The 24,672-nt window shown below is 38.6% G+C and overlaps 1 protein-coding gene across 1 annotated transcript in view; it reads left to right on the top strand.

The window, feature by feature from the left end:
* ROS1 (ROS proto-oncogene 1, receptor tyrosine kinase) overlaps window positions 1–24,672 on the top strand; it is a 199,255-nt gene that overhangs the window by 133,445 nt on the left and 41,138 nt on the right. The window contains exons 35-40 of the mRNA XM_042783027.1: window positions 7,201–7,391; window positions 9,607–9,690; window positions 13,438–13,573; window positions 15,002–15,164; window positions 17,269–17,333; window positions 18,223–18,352. Coding sequence (XP_042638961.1) covers window positions 7,201–7,391; window positions 9,607–9,690; window positions 13,438–13,573; window positions 15,002–15,164; window positions 17,269–17,333; window positions 18,223–18,352 — 769 coding nt within the window. The remainder of the gene's footprint in view (window positions 1–7,200; window positions 7,392–9,606; window positions 9,691–13,437; window positions 13,574–15,001; window positions 15,165–17,268; window positions 17,334–18,222; window positions 18,353–24,672) is intronic.

The raw sequence follows: 24,672 nt of genomic DNA, 5'->3' as shown, positions 1-24,672 counted from the left end.
GTTTATTCTTACAATTTGGAGGCTTTAAGTCCAAGTTCAAAGTGCCAGGCTCTAGGGGCTGGGTGAAAGCCCCTCAACCTTGGGGTCCAGCTTTGTCTCCTGCTCCTGGCCCACTGGAGCTAGAGGTGTTTCTTCACTCAGACAGCTGCTGGCTGCGGAGGCTGACAAACCCAAGGTTGACAAGTAAAAAAGCACAGTCCTGATATTACCAACCCACACAGCAGGCCATTACTTCAAATCCATTGTAAGTCCCAAGGTCAGCAGAGCATGGCAGGCTGCTGAACAACAACTACACAGCTACATGCAGGGTCCAAGCCTGCCATAAGCTAGAGATCATTCCCCAAGGCTTCTGCTTATATACAGGAAGCAGACCACATTCCCTAACTCAGCTGCTCCCACTAGATTCAGACATGGAGTTGATTACCAGTCTCATCATGGGGAATACTATATCCAGCTGCTCAGCCACTTAACCAGGCCCAGCCAAATTGACACACGAACAGAACTACCACAACCACTGACAAATATGAGAAAGAAAATGAGGGAGAAGATGCAAATAACATGAATGAGAAATGAAATAGGCAATATCACAACAGAACCAATAGAAATAAACTAATAACACAATGCTATGAAAAACTGTACTCCAACACGTTTGAGAATGTAGATGAAATGGACAAATTTCTAGACACATACTATCTGCCCAAACCAATACAATCCGAGGTAGAAAATTTAAACAGCTCTATCAAAACAAGTCATGAAAATCTTCCAGCAAAAAAAGTCCTGGCCAATATGGCTTTATTGGTGAATTCTACCAGACATCCAGAGAAGAGCTAACATCAGTTCTACTCAAATTATTCCAGAACATAGAAAATGTTGGACTACTGAACTCATTCTATAAGACAAGAAAATTATAATACCGAAAACAAGCAGACACCACTAGAGAAGAAAATTATTGACCGATATCCCTCATGAACATAGATATAAAAATTCTCAGCAAAATCCTGGCCAATAGAATCCAATTATATGTGTGTGTATGTGTGTGTGTATATATGTATATATATAATTACATATATATTATATATATATATATGTAATATATATATACACACATATACATATAAATACATCATGACAAAGTGGGATCCATACTAGGTGTGCAAAGATGGTTCAACATTAGAAAAACAATCAACATTATCCACTGCATGAATAAAACAAAGGAAAAGAATCACATGATCATGTCAATAGATGCAGAAAAGACATCTGACAAATTTCAACACGTATTCTTGATAAAAAGTATTCAGCAAAATAGAAATAAAAGGGACATTTCTCAGCATAATTAAAGGCATATACACAAAACCAACAGTCAACTTTATTGTCAATGGAAAGAGATTGAAAATATTCCCCTTGTGCATGGGAACCAGACAAGAATGCTCTTATCAGGACTCCTGTTCAATATTGCATTAGAAGTCTTAGCCAGAGCAACGAGGCAAGGAAGGGAAATAAAAGGCACCCAAATTGGCAAAGAAGAAGTAAAACTATCTCTATTTGCAGATGATATGATGCTAAACAGAAAATCCCACATACTCAACAAAAAAAAAAACACTGGAACTTCCAAAAGGATTCAGTAGAGTGGCAGGGTACAACAAAAATCAGTCAGATTCCTCTACACTAACAGAGAATGTTGGAAAGGAAATCAAGGAAATAGCCACCCCAAAGCTGAAGTACTTAGGAATAAATCTAACCAGAGATACAAAAGACTTATACAGAGAAAACGATAAAACACTAGTACAAAAAACTAAAAGAGACCTACATAAATGGAATAACATACCATGCTCATGGATAGGAAAATACAACATTTGAATATGTTAATACTACGCAATGTGATCTACAGATACAATGCAACTCTGATGCAGATTCCATTATCATTCTTTAAAGACATTTAAAAACTACTCACTACATTTATATGGAAAGTAAAGAGACCCTGGGTAAACAAGGCACAACTAAAGAACTAAGTAAAAGATCTCACATTCCTGAAACACAAAACTATGGTAGTCAAAACAGCTTGGCATTGGTACATTGAGAGAAATAGACCAATGGAACAGAATTGAGAACCCAGAAGTAAATCCATCCACCTACGAACAGCTGATCTTTGACATAGGGCCAAAACCCATTAAAAGGGGAAGAGATAGTCTCCTTAATAAATGGTTCTAGCAAAACTGCATATCCATTTGCAGAAAAAGGAAACAATCTATATCTCTCACCATATATAAAAAACTAACTCAAGATGGATCAAAGACCTAATGTAAAACCTAAAACCACAGAGATCATCAAAGAAAAAATAGAGTCAAACTTAAGGGCTCTAATACATGGTATAAATACACTATCAAACATAACTAAAAATGTACAAACAGCAGAAGACAAAATAGGTGAGTGGGACATCCTAAAAATGAAACATTTATGCACATCAAAAGAGTGAAAATGAGAACCTACAGACTGGGAAAAAAAATTGCCAACAACGTATTGGACAAGGGAATAATTTCTAAAATTGATAGATAATTTCAATACCTTGACAACAAAAAGACAAACAATCCAATTCAAAACTGAACAAAGAACATAAACTTCACCAAGGAAGACATTCATACAGCTAACAAACACATAAAGGCTCTCAGTCATTAACCATTGTTGTTGTTGTTGTTATGTGCCGTCGAGTCGGCCCTGACTCATAGCGACCCCTCCTTGGGTTTCCGAGGCAGTGTCACTACGGAAGTAGGATTGCCCAACCTTCCTTCCGAGGAGTGGCTGGTGGGTTTGAACCGCCAGCCTTCTGGTTAGCAGTCAAGTGCTTTAGCCACTATGCTACCAGAGCTCCTCATTAACCATTAGAGTGATGTAAATCAAAACAACAATGAAATATCATCTCACCCAAGTATTAACAGCAAAGTTCAAAAGAAACTGAAAAAAAACAAATGCTAATGAAGGTGTGGAGAAACTGGAACCCTCATATACTGCTGGTGGGACTGTAAAGCTGTGGAAAGTGATATGGTGTTTCCTTAAGAAATTAGAAAAAGAAATAACATGATTTAGCAATCCCACTACCAGGTATACTCTAGAGAAATAAGAGACATGGTACACACAGATACATACACACCTATGTTCATTGAAGCATTACTCACAATAGCAAAAAGATGGAAACAACGTAAGTGCCCTTCAGCAGATGAGTGGATAAGCAAAGTCTGATACATACACATGCTACAATGGAAGACAATGCAATGTTAAAGAGTCACAATGAATCTGCAAAACACCTTATAACATGGATGAACCTAGAACACATTATGTTGAATGAAATTAATCAATCATATAGGACAAATATTATATGAGACCACTACTGAAAAAAATCAAGAGAAAGATTACCCATAGAAAGAATCATTCTTTGAAGGTTACCAGACGCGACAGGGGAGGGAAGGTAAATTACTGCTAGAAAGCAGAGTATTAACTGGGATTACGTGAAAAGCAGTATATAATGGGGGGAGGAGGTCAGCACAAAAAGATCAATGAAAATGAAGACATTGGGAGGAGCACAACAGTTAAAGGCAACAAAGGTGAAAAACATTGCACATATAATCCTACAGTAATACTAATAGCAATAATCTATGAGTGCGTCCATACAGACACTTGAGCTGAACAGGGATGGGAAGGCAAATGGGGCTACATCCACCGATATACATAGGTTTGCCAGAGGCTATCTTTAACTATGTATTTGTATGTGCTGCAAACATATCCATTAATATAGTAGAACATTCAGGGGGCAAATTTATGAAAACTTCTTTGTCATAACAAAATATCTTGAGGGAATGAGACACTGGGCATGGGAGCTCAGGACCATAGTCTTGGAGGACACTAAGGTCAAGAAACAAAAAAAAGACACACAATCCAATTTAAAAATGGGCAGAGGATACCAAGGAAAACATTCAGGTGGCCAACAAACACATGAAGAAATGAAGAAATGCTTGTGATCATTTACCAACAGAGAGATGTAAATCAAAACAACAATGAGATGTCACTTCATCCCTGTATTATGTCCCTTCCTTAAAAAGCTGGAAATAGAAATACCATATGATTTAGCAATCCCACTACTAGATATATATTCTAGGGAAATAAGAGGCATGGCATGAACAGATATATGCACACCCAAGTTAATAGCAGCATTATTCACAATAGCAAAAAGATGGAAACTTAAGTGTTCATCAGCAGATGAATGGATTAACAAACTATGGTACGTACACACAATGGAATATTATGCAACGTTAAAGACTAATGATGAATCTGTGAAACACCTCATAACATGGATAAACCTGGAAGTCATTATGCTGAGAGAAATTAGTCAATCGCAAAAGGACAAATGTATCAGCCACTACTATGAAAAGTCATGAAAAGGTTTACTCACCAAAAGAAACATTCTTAGAAGTTTGCCAATGGTGAATGGGGAATGTAGGGTAAATTACTATCCAGAGGGTAGACACATACTAACTTGCATGAAAGGAAAGGTAAAATATAATAAGGAGGTCTGCACAAAATAATCAAGACACTGGTAGGAGCACAAGAGTTAAATGCAACAAAGTAAATACTACAACACACACAACTCTGCAATAACAGTGATAGCAATAACCTATGAGTGGATACATAGATACTGACATGCAAGCTATACAGGAGTCGTTGTTGTTGTGTGCCATTGAGTCAGATCCCACTCATAGCAACCTCTTCTTGGGTTTCTGAGGCAGTATCATTCCCAAGAGTGGCTGGTGGGTTTGAACCACCAGCCTCCTAGTTAGCAGTCATATGCCTAAAGCACTATGCCACCAGAACTCCCTATACAGGAGTAGGAAGGCAAATGGTATTATACTCACGGATATATATGGATTTACCAGAAAATATTTCTACATATATATTTATATGTGCTACAAATGTATCTATGAATGTAATAGAGCATACAGATGGCAAAGTTATGAAATCTTCTTACCTATTACCAAACACCCTGAAAGAACAGGTTGCTGGACTTGGGGGTTCAGAACGGTAGTCTCTGGGGACATCACAGTCAACTGGCATAACATAGTCCACAAAGACGATATTGTACATCCTCCTTTGGTGAGTAGTGATTGGGTCTTAAAAGCTAAGGTGCAATTATTTCTCTCTCCCCATCTGGTGCAAAAAAGAGTGAAGAAAATCAAAGACTCATTGTTCTGGTTACCTAGTGCTGCTCTGACAAGAATATACCACAAATGGGATGGCCTTAACAAATAGGAGTTTATTTTCTCACAATTTGGAGGCTTTAAGTCCAAGTTCAAAGTACCAGGCTCTAGGGGCTGTGGGAAAGGCCCTCAACGTTGGGCTTCAGCTCTGCCTCTTGCTCCTGGCCCACTGAAGTTAGAGGCCCCTTTTCATTCAGGCAGCTAGCTAATGGCTGCTGAGGCTAACAAGCCCAAGGTCAGCAAATAAAATGGCACAGTCCCAATGTTACCAAACACATGGCAGGCCATTCATTCAAGTCCATTGTAAGTCCCAAGGTTGGCAGAGCATTGCAGGCTGCTGAACAATGACATGGCTACATGCAGGGTCCAAGCGTGCCATATGCTAGAGACCGTTCCCAAAGCTACTACTTGTATAAGGGAAGAATACCACATCCTAAAGGCAGCTACTCAGCTGCTCACAGTAGATTCCACCATGGAGTTGATTACCAGTCTCATCATGGGGAATACTACATCCAGCTGCCCAGCCACTCAACCAGGCCTAGCCAAGTTGACACACAAACATAACCACCACACTCATAGAAACTATTAGGCCAAACGACTAATGGACTATGTGAACTCCAGCCTCCATGACCCTGAGACCAGAATTAGAGAATGCTCGGCTACCCCTGCTGACTGCTTTGAAAGGGATCACAATAGGAGGTCCTGGACATAATGGCAGAAAAATGTGGAACAAAATTAAAAATAATAAAAGACCAGATTTACTGGTCCTGTAGAAACTGGTGGAGTCCCCGAGATTATGGCCCTTAGACACACTTCAAGCCTGGAACTGAACTCACCCCCTCGACTCAACTTTCAGCTAAACAACAAATAGGCCAGTAAGGTGAATGATAACACCAGGGAGGTATGCACACCTTAGAAAAATTGACCGTACAAGGTCAAAAGGGCAGCCTTTGCCCAGGGTACAACAATGCTCAGAAGGCAGGAAGGGATAGGAAAGAAGGACACATGGAAATAGTAAACACAGGGAGGAAGTGGGAGGAGTTCTGTTATATTGCAATCAATAACACAAACCAAAATGTATATGAGTTGTTGAATGGAAAATCAATTTGCTCTGTAAGCTTTCATCCAAATCACAATAGAAAGTTAAGAACGAAAAAACGTTCTTTAGTCAGGACTCTCTAGTTAGTCTTCATGCACTTGTTGAGGGTACAGTGGTAATGGTATTACAAAGACATGAACTTGTGAGCCAGACAGACCATATTTAAACCTAGCTCTATACCTACCTCTCTGCTGTTGTGAAGGGTCAATGAAGTGATACTACATATGAAAAACACTAGTACAGTGTGTTGGAAGTACAAGATGCTCAACCAATATGAAAATTCTTCCTTCTCTTTCTCATTGGCCAATTCCACAAACGTGGAATTACTTTGAGGTAGAGCTTAGGCCTATAAAAAAGGGAAACACTGAACCTTGCAATCTGAGACATAAAGATAATTTTGGTAGCTGAAATATTACACCTTCCTTACCAGTTTTATATTTTGTATTTTATCCAGATATGGTATAAGTAAACTACAGATGTCATGAATGACTCAGAATTAAGAAAAATGAAAACTTTCCAGTTAAAAATTATGGAATTGTCTTGTGAATTTGAGATTTTAAAGAAAATGTACACACTCTAATAATAGGAAAATTATCTTCAGCTTTGCCTTGGCCATCAATAACTCATTATTTTCCTGGTGAGCTCAGTTAGTTGGCCCCATGCATTGCTGGGATGACTTTATTAGGCCACGCTGTGTTCTGTAGCCAAGTCATGCGAGTGGAATGAGATCAAGGACAAAGTTTACAACAGGAGAATCTCTGGAGTTCTGTCATTAACGTGATATATGAGTATCTAGAAATAACAAACATATTGCTCTGTGCATTTTCTATATTTACTATTTTATTGTTTCTTTTGCAGAAAGAGCACTTCAAATGATTCACAGAATAAGAATTTAAAGTGGAAGATGGCATTTAATGGATCTTGCAGTAGCATTTGTACATGGAAGTCTAAAAACCTGAAAGGAACATTTCAATTCAGAGTAGTAGCTGCAAATCATCTGGGGTTTGGTGATTATAGTGGAATCAGTGAGGATATTACATTAGTTGGAGGTATGTTACCAAGTCTGTCTCTAACTTATTACACAAAGTTCAGTGACAAAGATAGGTGCAAAGGTGGCCATATAGCTTATCGTCCAAACTATGGAATTACTCATCTGATGTAATCTTCTTAAAACATCATGTTATGTCATTTCTCCCCTCAATAATAATCAACTACCCTAAAATGCCTTCCCATAAAGTCTGTGTTCCCAAATAGGCTTCCAAGGCTGTCCCTTATCTGGGCTTATTCTATACTTTGTTTCTTTCCCAAAATCAGGCATTGGTGGTTGGGTGGTATAATTCTCACCTTGCATGCGGGAGACCCATACTTGTTCCTGGCCATTGCATGTCATGTGCAGCCATGAGCCGTCTGTCAGTGGAGGCTTGTGATTGGCTGAGGCAGAACAGGTTTCAGCAGAGCTGGCAGATTAAGGTGGATTGAGCAGTGTTTTGTTTCTAGGGTAACCATGAGTTAGAGCCCAACTCAACAATAGCTAACAACAACATTTTCCGTTGTGTATCCTATTTTACTTTATGATATATCATCTTTCTAATCACACAGGCTAGAAATGTCAGTGCCTTATTTGCTTTTTCTCTCTACTCTATCACCAAGTTCTGTTGAGTTTACCATTTCAATATCTTTCTGTTGTTGTTGTTATGTGCCGTTGAGTTGGACCCAACTCATAGTGACCCCTCCTTGGGTTTGCGAGGCAGTATCACTACGGAAGTAGATTGCCCAATCTTCCTTCCAAGGAGTGGCTGGTGGGTTTGAACCACCAACCTTCTGGTTAGCAGTCAAGTGCCTTAGGCACTACGCTACCAGATATCTCTCTGACGAGCTTTAATTTCCCTATTTCCACACTGGCTTTCCTAACTTAAGCTATCATTTCTTGCCTGAGCTTTGGTTCTAGTCACACTGCTGCCAGTTAATTTAGCTGAAGTGCCAGATGAATCACTTAACCTCCAATCTATCTGAAATGGCTTTCCATTCACTGCCTTCAGAGTCAAGTGTAAACTTTTGTGTGGCATTTAAGACCTTCTAGGTTCTGCCCTCATTTGTAGTACATCTTTTCCAATATTCACCTGTATGCTGTAGCCATATAAGACTGCTACAAAGCTTTTATACATCTTTGGTCCTGTATTTCCCTCAGCCTAGAATGCAGCTCCTAACACTTACCAGGGGCTCCTTGCCTGGAATTTCCTTTCCTTCACTTTCTGACAATTGACATTCTTCTCTTGCTTCAGGGTCAAGTTTAAATAAATTCAATGTGATGCTTAAAAAATTGCTCTTTAGGAAAAATGAATTATTGCATTTTGTACACACACAGCCCATTGTTGGATATAAAATAAAACTGCCGGTGAGTCGGATCCGACTCATAGCGACCCTCCTTGGGCTTCTGAGGCAGTATCACTACGGACGTAGATTGCCCCATCTTCCTTTCAAGGAGTGGCTGGTGAGTTTGAACCACCAGCCTTCTGGGTAGCAGTCAAATGCCTTAAGCACTATGCTACCAGAGCTCCCATATAAAACATAGCATTCTTAAATTTTATTGAAAAAGACCAAACAGAATTTCAGGCTTTGTGAGCTACATATGGTTTCTGTTGCTGCTGCTGCTTCTTTTCCTTCTTCTTTGTAGCAATTTTAAACTCTAAGAATCATTCTTAGCCCATAACCCAAACATAATGAGGCTGTGGCCAGATTTAGCCCACTGGGCTGCAGTTTGCCAAGCTCTGGTCTACATGCTGTCTCCCCTGCTTGACTGAAACTACTTAAAATAAGGTACCAGATTTTCATGTTTATATACTCCAGTTTAATACACATGGAATTAAATGTATATGAAGATGTTATAGAATAAATAATAATCTCAACTATATAATATATGATGAATGAGATGTCTCTCTTCCAAACTCATTAGAAAGATTAGACATATTTCCTTAGTCACTTTAAGGTAAAGGATGTTCCAGTGGTGTGTTGGATCTGGAAAAACAACGAAAAAACTCTCTTGGGTGTGTGTGTGTGTGTGTGTGTGTGTCGGGGGCCTTATGTCAGTTTCCATGGCATAAATACTCACACCCTGGCTGATTTCAGTTTACCAACAGTTTAGTGACTGGTTTGTTAAAATCTAGTAGTTATTCATTGCAAATACCTGGTATGTGTACATGAGGTAAAGTTGGGATTTATCTAGCTTTATTTTGAGAATTAATTTTTTTAAATTCATTTCATTAGATGCTTTTTGGCTACCAGAAACAAGCTTTATACTTGCTATTATAGTTGGAATATTTCTGATTGTTACAATCCCATTGTCCTTTGGTAAGTATACTACATTTTTTTTTTTTAAATAAGTGATCATACTGACTGCTTTATCTCTTAGTTTATCTAATCCAGCACATAAAACATGATCTGATTAAAAAAGTAAAGTTCATAAAATTCACAGTGTGACTTAGTGATGTATTTTCTCAACCACAAACTTTTGTAAATTTTTCTAATCTAGAGATAACTACTTTATGAAAAAAAAATGTATATTTATACTTTAAAATATACTTTAGATAAAATTATTTACAGGGCTGCTAACTTTTAGCTTTATTTTTAAAATATTTATTTCTGATTGGTTACATAACAAGTGCCTTGTGCTTATAGTTTAAGATCAAGAAAAGAAAAATAACCATGGGTATGGAAAAAAAAAATGTGAAGGATTAATGAGAAGCCAGTGAAAACCCTTGGTCAGGATAGTTTTAGTCTCAAGACAGACGCCTGAGTTTGGAATGAGCAGGGCCTCTTTAGTAGAAGATCCATTTCTGGCTTTCAGGATCCACTCTTACTTTTAGATGCCTGACTTGCTTATTTCAAATCCCTGCTCATTTATAACTGACCAGGAAAGCAGAAGAATTGAATTGGATAGTGTGGCAGTTATGTTTGTGTGTCAACTTGGCTGGGCAGCTGGTGGTAGTTATTCCCCATGATGAGACTGGCAATCAGCCCTTGGTGGGATCTACCACAAGTAGCTGAGTAGCTGCCATTTGGATGTGGTCTGCTTCCTGTATATAAGAAGAAGCTTTGAGAATGGTCTTTAGCCTATGGCACGCTTGGACCCTGCATGTAGCCATGTCATTGCTCAGCAGCCTGCTATGCTCTGCCAACCTTGGGACTTACAGTGGACTTAAGTTAATGGCCTGCTGTGTGGATTGGTAACATCAGGACTGTGCCTTTTTACTTGTCAACATTGGGGCTTCTCAGCCTCAGCAGCCAGCAGCTGTCTGAGTGAAGAAATGCCTCTAGCTCCAGTGGGCCAGGAGCAGGAGGCAGAGCTGGACCCCAAGGTTGAGGGGCTTTCACCCAGCCCCTAGAGCCTGGCACTTTGAACTTGAACTTAAAGCCTCCAAATTGTAAGAATAAACTCCTGTTTGTTAAGGCCGTCCCATTTGTGGTATATTCTTGTCAGAGCAGTACTAGGTAACCAGAACAGATAGCTAGAAAGCTGGCTGTTTTTCACTATTCATTTTATACCATTGTGATCATCTTAAAAAATGCTTATTTATTTAATTTTGAAACATCTACTTTAATGATGAGCAAAAGCAGTGACAGCCCTAAAAGGGAAAGTCAAATATTAGACCCATAGGGTGGCCATTCATCCTGGTTTATGCCTGCTGTTTTTTCAGGCATATTAATGGCTCTTTTCTTCAATCCCAAAATATCCTGGTTTGAATGATGAGATATATGGCCACCCCATCTATTGCTAAAGGAGCTCTGGTGGTGTAACAGTTAATCAGTTGGCTGCTAACTGAGAGACTGGTGATTTGAACCTAGTCAGCAGCTCCCCAGAAGAAATGCCTGGCAATCTACATTCATAAAGATTACAACCAAGAAAATCCTATGGGTCGGTTCTACTCTGTCCCTTGGGGTCACTATGAGTTGGAATTGACTTGACATCATCCAACAACAACAACATCTATAGCTAATGTGAGGAATCCCTGACACACCGAAGCATGAGGAGAAAGGTATGGCACTAATCAGAAAAGAGCACTCACGCTCAGGAAGTTGCAGCTTATTTTATTCATGAGTAAAAGGAAAATTACAAGGGAAAGTTATAAACATCAAGTTGAACTCTCTCAGAATAAACAAAGTCGGTATTTCACCAAGTGTGCTAAATCTAATTTACTCTTCCTTCAAGCTAATTGGAGTTCTAAGCTCTTAGAGAGCATGTTGAAACTTGATTGGAGATTTCTTTCCAAGGATTCCACCCAGATAATATGTGGAACTCCTTCAGCTAACTTGGAAAGCTAAAAATTTCAGCTGACGCTGCCAGAATTTTAACCTGTGGTTCCAGGGAGTCTAAGTATCACACAGCTGATGTTTGTGCCACTAAGCCAGCCCCTCCAGAATTACGCATATGACTGCAGTATATTTGGCAGTTGGCATATAGGCCTGCCTGCTTGTCTGCTTTCCTACTAGAAAGGAACATTACATAAAGAATCCTTCATCTGACGTTTACTTGCCTACTTGTTCATCATCACAGTTTGAACCCATAACTGTAGTAGATGAACATGGGATAACTTCAAATAACCTATCGTGCCTCCAAGAAACCCTATGGATGTCTGACTTTCTCTGGACTTAAAAGGTCTTCGTTGTGTTTGGAACTTGTGGTTTTTTGAGTAGAGCAAAGCTAATTCAGTCCTTTTCTTTTCATAGCAGTGCATGTGGTTTTATTAATAGAAATGTGTGAGTGCATGAGACAGGATTGAGGTGTTAAAATAATAAAAAGTAGCCATTATTTAAAGTTTTGCATTGTGCTGAGGGCTCTCCACAGTCATACTTGTAAATATAAATTGAAACAAGAGTTGACAAACAAGCCTTCGCTTGGGTGAGTGGTCAAATCTAACACATTAGCCTTAGGCTGAGAGTGGAGGGAAATATACAGCAGTAAAATACAACTGCTGAAATCAAGGGCTTGCCATTTAAGGAGTGATGTGAGACATATCTGTGTGAACAGATACTTATCAAGACATGTGCCAAATGATAACAAAAGGTCTTAGTACATGAAATGTACAAGACAGTGACATAGGAGAAATGTTAACTGAGAGGCACAGTTGCCTAAGCTCAGAGACAAGATATCAGCAGAGACTGCAGTGGTCTTGGAAGGCATCAATGAGGATGGTGGGCCTTCAAAAATAAAGAAGGGTGTGAGGATGTTTCAGGTTTGAAAAATTACATTAACAAAGGTACTTAAGACTTTTCCATTTGTGCCCCTCAGATGGAATTTCATCTGACTGAAACTCTAACCTGTTAGATATAGAATTTACAATGAAATAAAGTTCAAGTTAGAATGATCATCTCCCAAAGCATTCTTTGTTTCTAACTTCTGATCCAATATTCTAGCACAGATGGGTGATCCTACTGCTGTAACTGTATTTTAATCTTTAAATAAATTAATATATTTTTATGATTATAAAAATAATATCTGTTCATTGTTAAAAAAATCCAATAAAAATCACCCATATTCTTTAACTAGGGAGGACCACCGCTAATATTTGGTTAGTTTATCAGTGATTTTTCTACGTATTTGAGAATGTACATATGAATATGAAAAATAATAGATATACACTCTTGCACTTGAATTTTTTTCAACTTGAAAGCATTTCCTAAGATCTACTAAGGAGTATAACCAAGACATGTCTGGACTCAGAAATGAATTTGTTTCAGTAATAATTATTATGCAAATTTGTTCCAATCTATTTTTACTCTAGTTTATGATGATTTTTGAGAGGTCAATCAATATTATGGTACTTCAACTTGTTTACAACAGCAGTAAATATATATTAAACTCTATTGTGCGAAGTAAGATCAACAGTGATGTGGTTTACATTATATATTTTTATATGACTTTGTACCTAGATTTAATTAGTTTTTCAATTATGGGTATATTTTTCAATCAAGTTCTATTACTCTATCAATAATGTTCATATACACAAACATTTTAATATAGTTTTATCTTTTCTACAGGAAAAATCAGGCAGCATTTTCTTATGTAAATCATATGTTTGTTTTCTTTTTTCTTTACAGTCTGGCACAGAAGATTAAAGAATCAAAAATCTCCCAAGGAAGGGCTGACGGTTCTCTTAAACGAAGACAAAGAGTTGGCTGAGCTGCGAGGTGTGGCAGCGGGAGTTGGACTGGCGAATGCCTGCTATGCAATACAGTATGTAACCTGCGCCATCTGTAAAGCACCTTGGCAATGGGTGGGCAACTGTACCAAGAGTGCCCATACATCTGCTTCTCCCAGGACTGTCCTGGCTTGTGCCCATTACTCTGACATCATTATTAATAATATCCTCCTCCACTCTTAAACATGACCTAGTGTAGATGACAAATTACATGATTATCCCATGTAAAAAATAAGTGAAATAAAGAAAAATAATCTCTGTTTTCTAGTGTCTTACCATATAGCTCAAAACTAAACCAAGCAGACAGGTAAATGCTAAATTGAAGAGAGTAGATGGTAAGATGGTTTGTCCAACTGGAGGCAGCATTTGAGAAAAGAGAAATTGCAAGGATCTCCTGTACATGCTGTCATGCCAGTTTTATTCCTATTAAGTTGTATGGTGATTGCCCATGAATCCACCTTAAGATGGATGAGTGTTGACATCATAATTAAAGAAATATTAAGTGTCTCTTTGGACAAGACACTACATTATGGTTTGTGCAAAATGGAAGTTTATAAAGATAGGCCTTGCACCTAGAAATATATAATTCAAGACAAAATCAAAGGTTGGGAAGTAGACACAGCCATTCAAAGGCAAATTTTCTTGAGAAGATACTCAGTATACCCGGCATTCCAGATCCTTTATTAAAGACTCAAAGCATTTTTAATAGACATGCCTTTTTTGCCTCCATACTATTCTGGGTAAGAGGCTTAACTTTCCAAAGTTCACCTGACAGAGATGGAGATGATTTTTTTTGGTCATAATAAATCTTGTTTTACTTAAGAGATGAAATAGGTGAACCAGTAAAGGCAAAAGCTGTTTTAACTCATAAACCAAGACGCATTTATTACTAAAAGATGATAGATACTAATTTGCTGTAGTTTTTTACACATATTTAAAACCTAAGAGTTAATAACTAATAACTTTAACAGAGAGCCCTAGAGGTTTAGTGGTTAAGCACTAGGCTGATAAATGACAGGTCAACCATTCTCCAAACACACCTGTTGCTCCACAGAAGAAAGATGAGGCATGTTTCTGTAAAGATTACAGGCTCAGAAACCCTATGGAACAGTTCTACTCTGTCCTATAGGGTCACTAGGAGTTGGAGTCCACTCGATGGCAATAGGCAAATGTTAACAGAACGAGTTACAGTAAAAATCATGGGGCAATGCACACATATTCATGCTCCTATCAAAATGATTGGGCCTAGGGGCAAAGTGACATATTGTTTCAGGGTAAAAAGTGGTGCAGTAGAAAGGAATACAGATGCCAGTCCTGTGTCACTATACTACACAGAATGCACTACAATTGCAAAGCTGTGAGGTTCTCTTTTCTTTCTTATACTCTTTCTCTCTCAAACACCAACACCAACAAAAACTTGTAAGCCATATGTATGTTGACAGAATAAAAATATTATTTTATAGTACTCTTCCGACCCAAGATGAGATTGAAAGCCTTCCTGCCTTTCCTCGGGAAAAACTGACTCTGCGTCTCTTGTTGGGAAGCGGGGCCTTTGGAGAAGTGTATGAAGGGACAGCAGTAGATATCTTAGGAGTCGGAAGTGGAGAAACCAAAGTGGCAGTGAAGGTAAGGTGATGGTTTGATGCCTTGAAATGTCATGTCAGGATGCAACAGCTGGATTTACAAGGATACAACGATGACAAGAGAGGAATGGTCTCAGCTGGAAAGAGAAACGGTAGCATACAGAGACTACTCGTGGCCTTTGTACTCATGTACAAATCACAGATGTTTGTCTATTTCATACATAAACCCGAAACTTACTGCCATCAAATCAATTCTGACTCATAGCTGTCCTATAGAACAGAGTAGAACTGCCCCCATAGAGTTTCCAACATTGTAAATCTTTATGGAAGCAGACTGCATCATCTTTTTCCTGCAGAGCAGCTGGTGGGTTCAAACCTCCAACCTTTGATTAGCAGTGAATGCTTTAACCACTATGCCACTAGACCTCCTTTATTTCATACATAGGTTCTGTAATCTATACAAAAGCTACTTCAGAGTTTATTTGAAGGCTACAAATTAACTAAGACCTGGCAGACAGGTTTTTTTCCCTTAAAACATATTATAAGAGAACTGACATTGTAAAAGACATTTTCAAGTCAGGACTCAGCAAACATTTTCTAAATAGTAAATATTTTAGGATTGGTGGCAATATGATCTCTGTCACAACTACTCACCTATGTCATTGTAGTGCAAAACCAGCCATAGATGTTATGTAAATCAATGAGCATGACGGTGTTCCAATAAAACTTTATTTATAGATGCTAAAATTTGAATTTCATATAACTTTCATGTGTTATGAAATATTTTTGTTCTTCTTTTGATTTTTTTCAGCCATTAAAAAAGCAAAAAACAATTCTCAGCTAGTGGTTGTATAAAAATAGTTAACAGGCCATGGTTTCCTGACCCCTGTCCTAAACAATTATTCAGCATGATATATATACAGTTGTACAGCTTGAAATACACGCTCATATTTTTATAAAACTTTCTTCTGGTTGAGGGATGATGAATCTTGTATGTAATTGAAAAATATCCTGATCACTGTTTGCTAGGGATCTATTGCTTTTGAGGAGGGGCTATTCAGCTAGAAATGCTGGCAGATTTCTCTCCACTTCCAAATGATATCATTTAAAAGTCCTTTAAATAATTAGAAAATTGAGTTATCTCAAATATCAGTCAAGAATCTTGTTGGCTATTCCCAACCTCAGCTGGCTTAAACAAGTGTTTCTTTTTCTTACATAACAAGATGACTGCTGGTTTTGGTGTGTCAGGCCAGGGCCAGTAACTATGTAATTCTCTTAATTTTTTTGGATGTACTTTTCTCATGGTCCTAAGATGTCTAGCATAAGAGGGAAATAGTCCGAGTGAAGACATCTACATTCGGGACATGCAAAAAGGGGGAAGGATGATGCTACAAGTATCTGTTTAGTAAAGCAAAAGTTTTTCACAAGGCTCTGTTCTCTTTAGCTGTTTCCTGCTTACATCTCATTGATCAGAGTTGAGTCATATGGACATTCCTATTTACAAGGGAGGCTGGGAAATTGCAGAACAGGGTTTTCACGATTAGTTTAAATCAATTGTCTGGGACTGGGATAATCTGAGGCAATTTCTTTCCTCTAAGAAATTAACTAGTATATTACTACTAAAGAAACAGTAGGAAAGAGATATTAAGTTGAAAATTTGAAATGAAGAAATTGGTTTAAAAACCATACTTGGTCCCTTTTTAAAATTTCTACATTATTGTGGGACTTTGTGTAAATATTGATAGACATTTTACTTAACAGATTTTCCTATGTGAACGATAGCAATGATGTTGTTGTTAGTTACTGTCAAGTCACAATGGCCCCATGTCTGCAGAGTAGAACAGCTTCATAGGGTTTGCAAGGCCATGATTTTTTGGAAGCACATGTCTTCCCAGGCACCTCTGGGTATCATTCAAACCACCAAGCTTTTGGCTACTAGATAAGCACTTAACCATTTATACCACCCAGGGACTCTTATAGCAATAATAGGAGATAACATTTAAATAGGTTAACAAAGCAAATGAACATGCATTATCTACCTCTAGCTTTCAGGATAGATGTTACAGAACAAAGACTGTCTCCATTATCCCTCTGAGTTCACAGAAATGTCTGCATACTGATTCTTGGTTTCGTTTCATGTTGAACAGACTTTAAAGCAAGGTTCCACTGACCAGGAGAAGATTGAATTCCTGAAAGAGGCACATCTGATGAGGTATCAGGGTAGTTCTGAAACAATTTTCCCTTGATATGGGTTGGAAGCTCTTAATATTCAAAATGACCTGAAATAACAGATCATGCCAAAAACAAACAATACTAAAAAGCTTAAACGGAAATGTGTGTATAACGCCAAGTATTCTATAGTTGCCCATCTTCAGAGCCTGGGTGTAGACAGCCCTAGGCAAAAGGTCTTCTTTCTTTTATCTACAAAAAGGAGTGTGTTTTGTAAGTAAATTCTGAAACTGTTCATCTTTAAACACGCTGTATCCTTCTAAATGTGTAGAAAGAGTAGGGAGAGTTTTCTTAAGTACAATGATGTCAGTGAAAATAGCGAGGGTCTGCAAGGTTTCAGTCAGTTTATGGCCATGAAAACTCTTCAAAGGCATCTTAAAGAGAAGACACCAAGCCTAATGGGGGTCCCAAGCTGTGAGTTCTAATCTTTAGGTTGGGACTAGTTGCTTTGATGTCTTGAGAAAGCAGTCTAGCCAAACATACGCGTCTTAATTGCTTCTCTCTAAATGGCAGAGAATGATATTGCATAATTGTGAGGACCAAAAGTGGAATGTTTTAAAACATCTTTTGAAGAAGGATGTTAGTCAAAATTACTTTCTTTTCTAAAACATAAAACTTTTAATATGTTATTTCTTCTAAAACTCAGCCTATTTTGTCCAAATGGATTGACCACTAGGGGTTGCCATATTCCTTCCTTAAGGTAAGCACACAGACCAGGTCAGTGCTTGCAAAATGAGGCTTTCACTCCTTAGAGAAAACAGGTTAGGGGTTTTGAAGGAAACTGTTGGTGAAAAATTGCTTCAGTCCATAAAGACCCTGGTAGGACTTCCATCATTGTCACATGACTCTACCTGTCTATCTTCACTTTTTAGCAAGTTTAATCATCCAAACATTCTGAAGCAGCTTGGAGTTTGTCTGCTGAACGAACCCCAGTATATTATCCTGGAACTGATGGAAGGAGGAGACCTTCTCACCTATTTACGAAAAGCACGGATGACCCCGGTAGGAAATCGGCTCCACAGTATTGGTTTTGTAATGCAGATGCCCTAAATTTCCTATTAATTTTCCCCTTTGCTTTTCTGAAACTCAGCCTTTAAATTAAATAGGCTGTACTTTAGTTTGATAGTAGAACATTAAAAGACTTCTGTGGAAATAATTATTTTATTTCTTTTGGGTTGGATTAGGAAAACTAGAACCCTCAACTTATATTTCTGGCATTTTCTGGTTTTTGACCTTGTTTTTGAGTGTTTAATGGGAAAATATGTCCCTAGCTGCCAGAATCAAGTTCTTCCGGGGAACAGGAATCATGTGGATTTGAAAAAGGAACATACTTCTCTGTATTTAATCCATATACTATCTATCCCAAAGTGATACTTCCAGCCCTGATCTCTTTGCTGAGTACTAGACTTACATGTTCCCACTCAGTTGGCATATTTAGTTGGATTTTAGTAGGCATCTCAAACTTGGCTAAGACAGGAGCCTGGGAATATAACTGAATTTAGAGATGGGCACCAATGTCTGGCCTAGAGATTTCAGAAGGCAAAAATTTGCTAGACCAGTTCATGCTAGTGGGATTTGAAGGGACGGATGTGGACTCTAAGAGTTCCTGTGACTTTCCACGAAAGAACTAGAGGTTAGAAGATGAACAGCAGCAGCTTTTGGGTCACCCACCCAACAGCTAAGCAAAGCAATGGGATATCCCACCTGGAGAAGAGGTTGGGGCACGTGGCTCCCTAAGTGAGACTACCATTTCAGCAGAGGCCACTAGCATCAGAGAAACAGTATGAATGAAGACAGCTACAGACACTTTTCCACCAACAACACAAGGCCTGTCAAACATGCCAATGGTCATGGGAGATAGTGGATCTCATGAATGGGGTGACCACACATCCCTGATTTGCCTAGCATAGTCCCAGTCTATGCAGTTATTCCTTTTACTCTCTCAAGTGAGCTGGGGTGGAAAATAAATTACATATGGTTACCCTACAACAGCAACCCTAGCAGTTCTCCAGGAGAAAAGGGTTTGGTGTGGAGAGTTTCAAAGCCAGATCTTGCCCCACCTGTGCTCCAAGCATCTAGGACCACTGTTCTGTTTGGGTGAGGGAAAGAGTTCGATAATTCCTGTTTTAAAAATAAATATGATTGAGTTTTATTAAAGGAAATATGGACCATACTAATAACAGAAATATGGAAACTGGCCAATAGATCATAGAAGTCGAGGTTCAGTATCTACAGGGAGAGAGGGACTCAACACAGACAACGTTATTTGAAAAAAACACAGCCATTTCCAGTTTCTCTCTCTATTGAGAGTTGAACTTCTCAATAAAGTTCTTATATACCTCACAAGACTGTCTACCCACACTCATCTGTTGCAGCTCACACATATTTCTTTCTTACTGTGGCTTGGACTCTCTAGGAAGAGCTGTGAGAAAAGGACGATGCAGATTTCTCTGGCATTAATGGGTTTCTGCCTCCCCTTTCTTGTAGAGTCACCCTTTTACCTTCTTTCCTCCCTCCCTCCTTCTCACCCTTCCTTCCCTTCTTCCGGACTTTATTTTTCAGAGCAGTTTTAGATTTACTATTCAGAAAGTAGAGAGAGTTATTTAGCACCCTACACATTGTTTCTTCTATTAACATCTTGCATTCCTGTCTTTGCCCTTTCTTTTTTCTTTTCCTTCTTTTCCTGTTGAATGTCTTTTCTTGGCTCACCTATTCTACTCCCCAACTTTCTTGCTGGGTTGAATGCATAAGGATTGAATGCAATCCTCTCTTCATTTTTCAGGCCTGCAAGTTCTTTATTCATAAAATGGGATGTTGAGAAGCTTTTAAAGACTACTTTTAGCATTGACATTTTAGGACTACATTAAGATAGAAAACAGTTGTAAATCTATCAAACTAATAAAAGTGCAGAGTAGTGAATATGCTGCCTTCGGATACAATTCAATTCACAAATCTTTGCTGAGTATTTGCTGTAAGACAGTAATAGTAGCTACTGAAGGGAACAGAAAGTTTCAAGGAAACTACCACATGGTAGTGAAATAAGTCCTATACAAATAACCAATTTAAGATACAATATTGGGCTTAAAAAGTTTAGTAGAGACTATACTGCTGAAGAAAGAAGAAGGAGATTTTGAACTGAGGAGACCTGGGAAGCCTTCATGGAAGAGGTGTTCTGCTTGGAACATACCAAGACAAGAAATAGAAAAATAGCTGAAATAACATCTTCCCATTGAGTTGTAGAAGATGTTGACCTGGAATAAACCAAGATAAAAGTTTGATATGTCTGCAATGTTTGGAAAGAGATGACAGGTGATATCCCAGGGCAGCACGTGAAGTCCAGAAGGCCCAACACAGGATGATGGGGTATCCCAAAAAGTGGGCAAAACTTTGTCCTGGGTGATATTAGAAGGTGACAGAGCTGTAAGCAGGCAGGCAGGCAGGCAGTATTGTGAAAATCTGTCACAAGGGATCAGGGTGCTAGCCATCAGACTGAATTCAGGAGTAGAATTCTAGGCCAAAAGAATGTCGTCATGAGTTGCTGTCAGGTGCTGTCAACTCAGTTCCAACTCATAGCAATTCTTTGTACAACAGAAGAAAACAGCCCAATCCTGTGCCATCCTCACAATCATTGCTATGTTTTAGCCCATTGCTGTAGCCACTGTGTCAATCCATCTCATTGAGGATCTTCCTCTTTTTCACTGACCCTCTCCTTTACCAAGCATGACATCCTTCTCCAGGGACGGTCCTTCTTGATCACATGTCCAGAGTACATAAGACAAAGTCTCACTATCCTCACTTCTAAGGAGCATTCTGGCTATACTTCCTCCAAGATTTGTTCATTCTTTGGGCAGTCCGTGATATATTCAATATCCTTTTCCAATGCCATAATTCAAATGCATGAATTCTTCTTCAATCTTCCTTATCCATTGTCCATCTTTCGTATGCATAAGAGAAAATTGGAAATATCATGGCTTGAGTTAGGCACACCTTAGTCCTCAAAGTGACGTCTTTGCTTTTTAGCACTTTAAAGAGATCTTTTGCAGCAGATTTCCCAATGCAATATGTTGTTTGATTTCTTGACTGCTGCTTCCATGGGCATTGATTGTGGATCCAAGTTAAATGAAATCCTTGACAGCTCCTGCATTTTCTTCATTTATCATGATGTTGCTTATTGGTCCAGTTCTGAAGACTTGTTTTCTTTAAATTGAGGTGTAATCCATAGTGAAGGCTGTAATCTTGGATTTTCATCAGTAAATGCTTCATGTCTTCTTCACTTTCAACAAGGAAGGCTGTGTCATCTGCATATTGCATGTTGTTAATGAGTCTTCCTCCAATCCTGATCCTACATTCTTCTTTATATGCTCTAGTTTCTCCATTTATTTACTCAGCATACAGATTCAATAAATATGGTAAAATGATACAACCCTGACACACACCTTTTCTGATTTTAAACCATGAACTATCCCCTTGTTTTCTTTGAATATGGCCTCTTGATCTATGTGGAGGTTCCACATGGGCACAATTAAGTGTTCTGAAATTGTCATTCTTCTCCATGTTATCCATAATCTGTTATGATCCACACTTTCAAAAGTCTTTGCAGAATCAATAAGACACTTTCTGGCATTCTTTGCTTTTAGTCAAGATCCATCTGTAATGATATTTCTCATTCCACATCTTCTTCCCAATCTCACTTGAATTTCTGGCAGTTCCTTGTCAATGTACTGTTGCAACCATGCTTTTTGAATGCTTTTTAGCAAAAATTTACTTATGTATGAGGCAAGGCTAGGCAAGGTCAGGTCCCAAGCCCCCTAGAGCCAGGAAAGGGAGGGACAAGGAGCAGCCTCAGGGACCTCAGGAGTGGCAGGATATACAGGTTAAAAGGGGTGGAAGGCAAGGCCAAGCACCAAGCCCCCTAGAGCCGGGAAAGGGAGGGATCAGGAGTGGCCGGGACCACAGAGTAGCAGGTTTCAGGTAGGAATTAGGTAAGAGGAGGGTGCAGAGGTTTCCAACAGCTAAGGGAGACAAACTTGTCTGTCAGTTTATCATCCTGTGAGGCTTGTACATTGCTGTGAGGCTTGAGGCTCTACCACTGGTGTTTCAGATGCCAGCAGAGTTGCACATGGTGCACAGGTTTCAATGCAGCTTATAGACTAAGACAGACTAGGAAGAAGGAGGAAGCCATCCACTTCTCAAAAATTGGCCAGGGAAAATCTTATGAATAGCAGAGAAACACCATCTGATACATTACTGGGCAACTTTATGAAAAGTTTATGAAAACATTGTCAGACACAGTGCAGGAATACTACCCCTTGAGTTGGAAGGCACTCACAATAGGACTGGGAAAGAGCTTCCTCATTAGAGTAGAATCAACCTTAATGATATGGATAAAGTAAGTCTTTCAGGACCTCCATGTGCTGACATGGCATGACTCAAATTGAGGAGAAATAGTGACAAATGTCCATTAATAATTGGAACATGGAATGTATAAAGTATGAATCTAGAAAAATTGGAAGTTGCCAAAAATGAAATGGAACGCATGAAGATTGATATCCTAGGCATTAATAGCTGAAATGGACCGGTTTGGCCATTTTGAATCAGACAACCATAAGATCTACTATGCCATGAATGACAAATTAAAGACAAATGGCGTAGCATTCATTGTTACAAAAGATGTTTCAAGATCTGTCCTGAAGTACAGTGCTGTCAGTGATGAGATAATATCCATATGCCTACAAGGAAGACTGGTTAATCTGACTGTTATTCAAATTTATGCATCAACCACCAAAGCAAAAGATAAAGAAATTGAACATTTTTATCAACTTCTGCAGTCTGAAATTGACCAAACATGCAATCAAGATGTGTTGCTTATCACTGGTGACTAGAATGCAAAAGTTGGAAACAAAGAAGAATCACCAGTAGTTGGAAAATTTGGCCTTGGTGACAGAAATAATGCTGGAGATCAAATGTTAGAATTTTGCAAGACCAATGACTTATTTATTGCAAATACTTGTTTTCAACAACACAAATGGTGGCTATACATGTGGACTTCACCAGATGGAGTACACAGGAATCAGATTGACTACATCTGTGGCAAAAGGCAATGTTCAATATCTTCAGCCAAGACAAGTCCAGGAGCTGATTGTGGAAAGACCATCAACTGCTCATATGCAAGTTCAACTTGAAGTTGGAGACAAAACAAGTCCACAAGAGCCAAAATATGATCTTGAATATATCCCTCCTGAATTTAGAGGCCATCTAAAAAATAGATTTGATGCATTGAATACCAACAGCTGAAAACCAGAAGAATTATGGGAGGACATCAAGAACATCATTCATGAAGAAATCAAGAAGTCATTAGAAAGACGAGAAAGAAAGAAAAGACCAAAATGGATGACAGAATAGACTCTGAAACTTGCCCTTGAGTGAAAAGTAGCTAAAGCAAATGGAAGAAATGACAAAATAAAATAAAAGATAAAAGAGCTGAACAGAAGATTTCAAAGAGCAGCTCAAGCAGACAAAGCCAATTACTATAATGAAATATGCAAAGACCTGGAGTTAGAAAACCAAAAGGGAAGAACACACTCAGCATTTCTCAAGCTGAAAGAACTGAGGAAATAATTTAAGCCTCGAGTTGCAATACTGAAAGATTCTATGGGCAAAATATTGAATGGTGCAAGAAGCATCAAAAGAAGAAGGAAGGAATGCACAGACTCACTGTACCCAAAAGAACTGGTCGATCTTCATCCATTTCAGGAGGTAGCATATGTTTAAGAACCAATGGTATTGAGGGAAGAGGTCAAAGCTGCACTGAGGGAATTGTCAAAGAACAAGGCTCCAGGAATTGACGGAATAACCATTGAGATTTTTCAACATACGGATTCCCCGGCACTCGACTACACCGAGAGATTTGGAAGACAGATGCGTGACCAACTGACTGGAAGAGATCCATATTTGTAAGCATTCCAAAGAAAGGTGATCTCACAAAATGTGGAAATTATTGAACAATATCATGAGTATCACAAGCAAGTAAAATCTTACTGAAGATAATTCAAAAATGGTTGCAGCAGTATATTGACAGAGAACTTCCAGAAATGTAAGCTGGATTCAGGCAAGGACGTGGGAAGAATATCATAGTTGATGTCAGATGTATCTTGGCGGAAAGCAAAGAATACCAGAAAGATGTTCACTTATGTTTCATTGACTATGCAAAAACATTCCTTTATGTGGATCATAACAAATTATGGATAACATTGAAAAGAATAGGAATTCCAGAACACTTAATTGTACTCATGAGGAACCTGTACATAGACCAGGAGGCTGTT

Source organism: Orycteropus afer, unplaced genomic scaffold, assembly GCF_000298275.1.
Source record: "Orycteropus afer afer isolate SDZICR_OR568_19922 unplaced genomic scaffold, OryAfe1.0 scaffold00596, whole genome shotgun sequence".
NCBI lineage: Eukaryota > Metazoa > Chordata > Mammalia > Tubulidentata > Orycteropodidae > Orycteropus > Orycteropus afer.
Note: the sequence above shows the minus strand (reverse complement) of the source record. Positions and strands in the feature narration are given on the sequence as shown.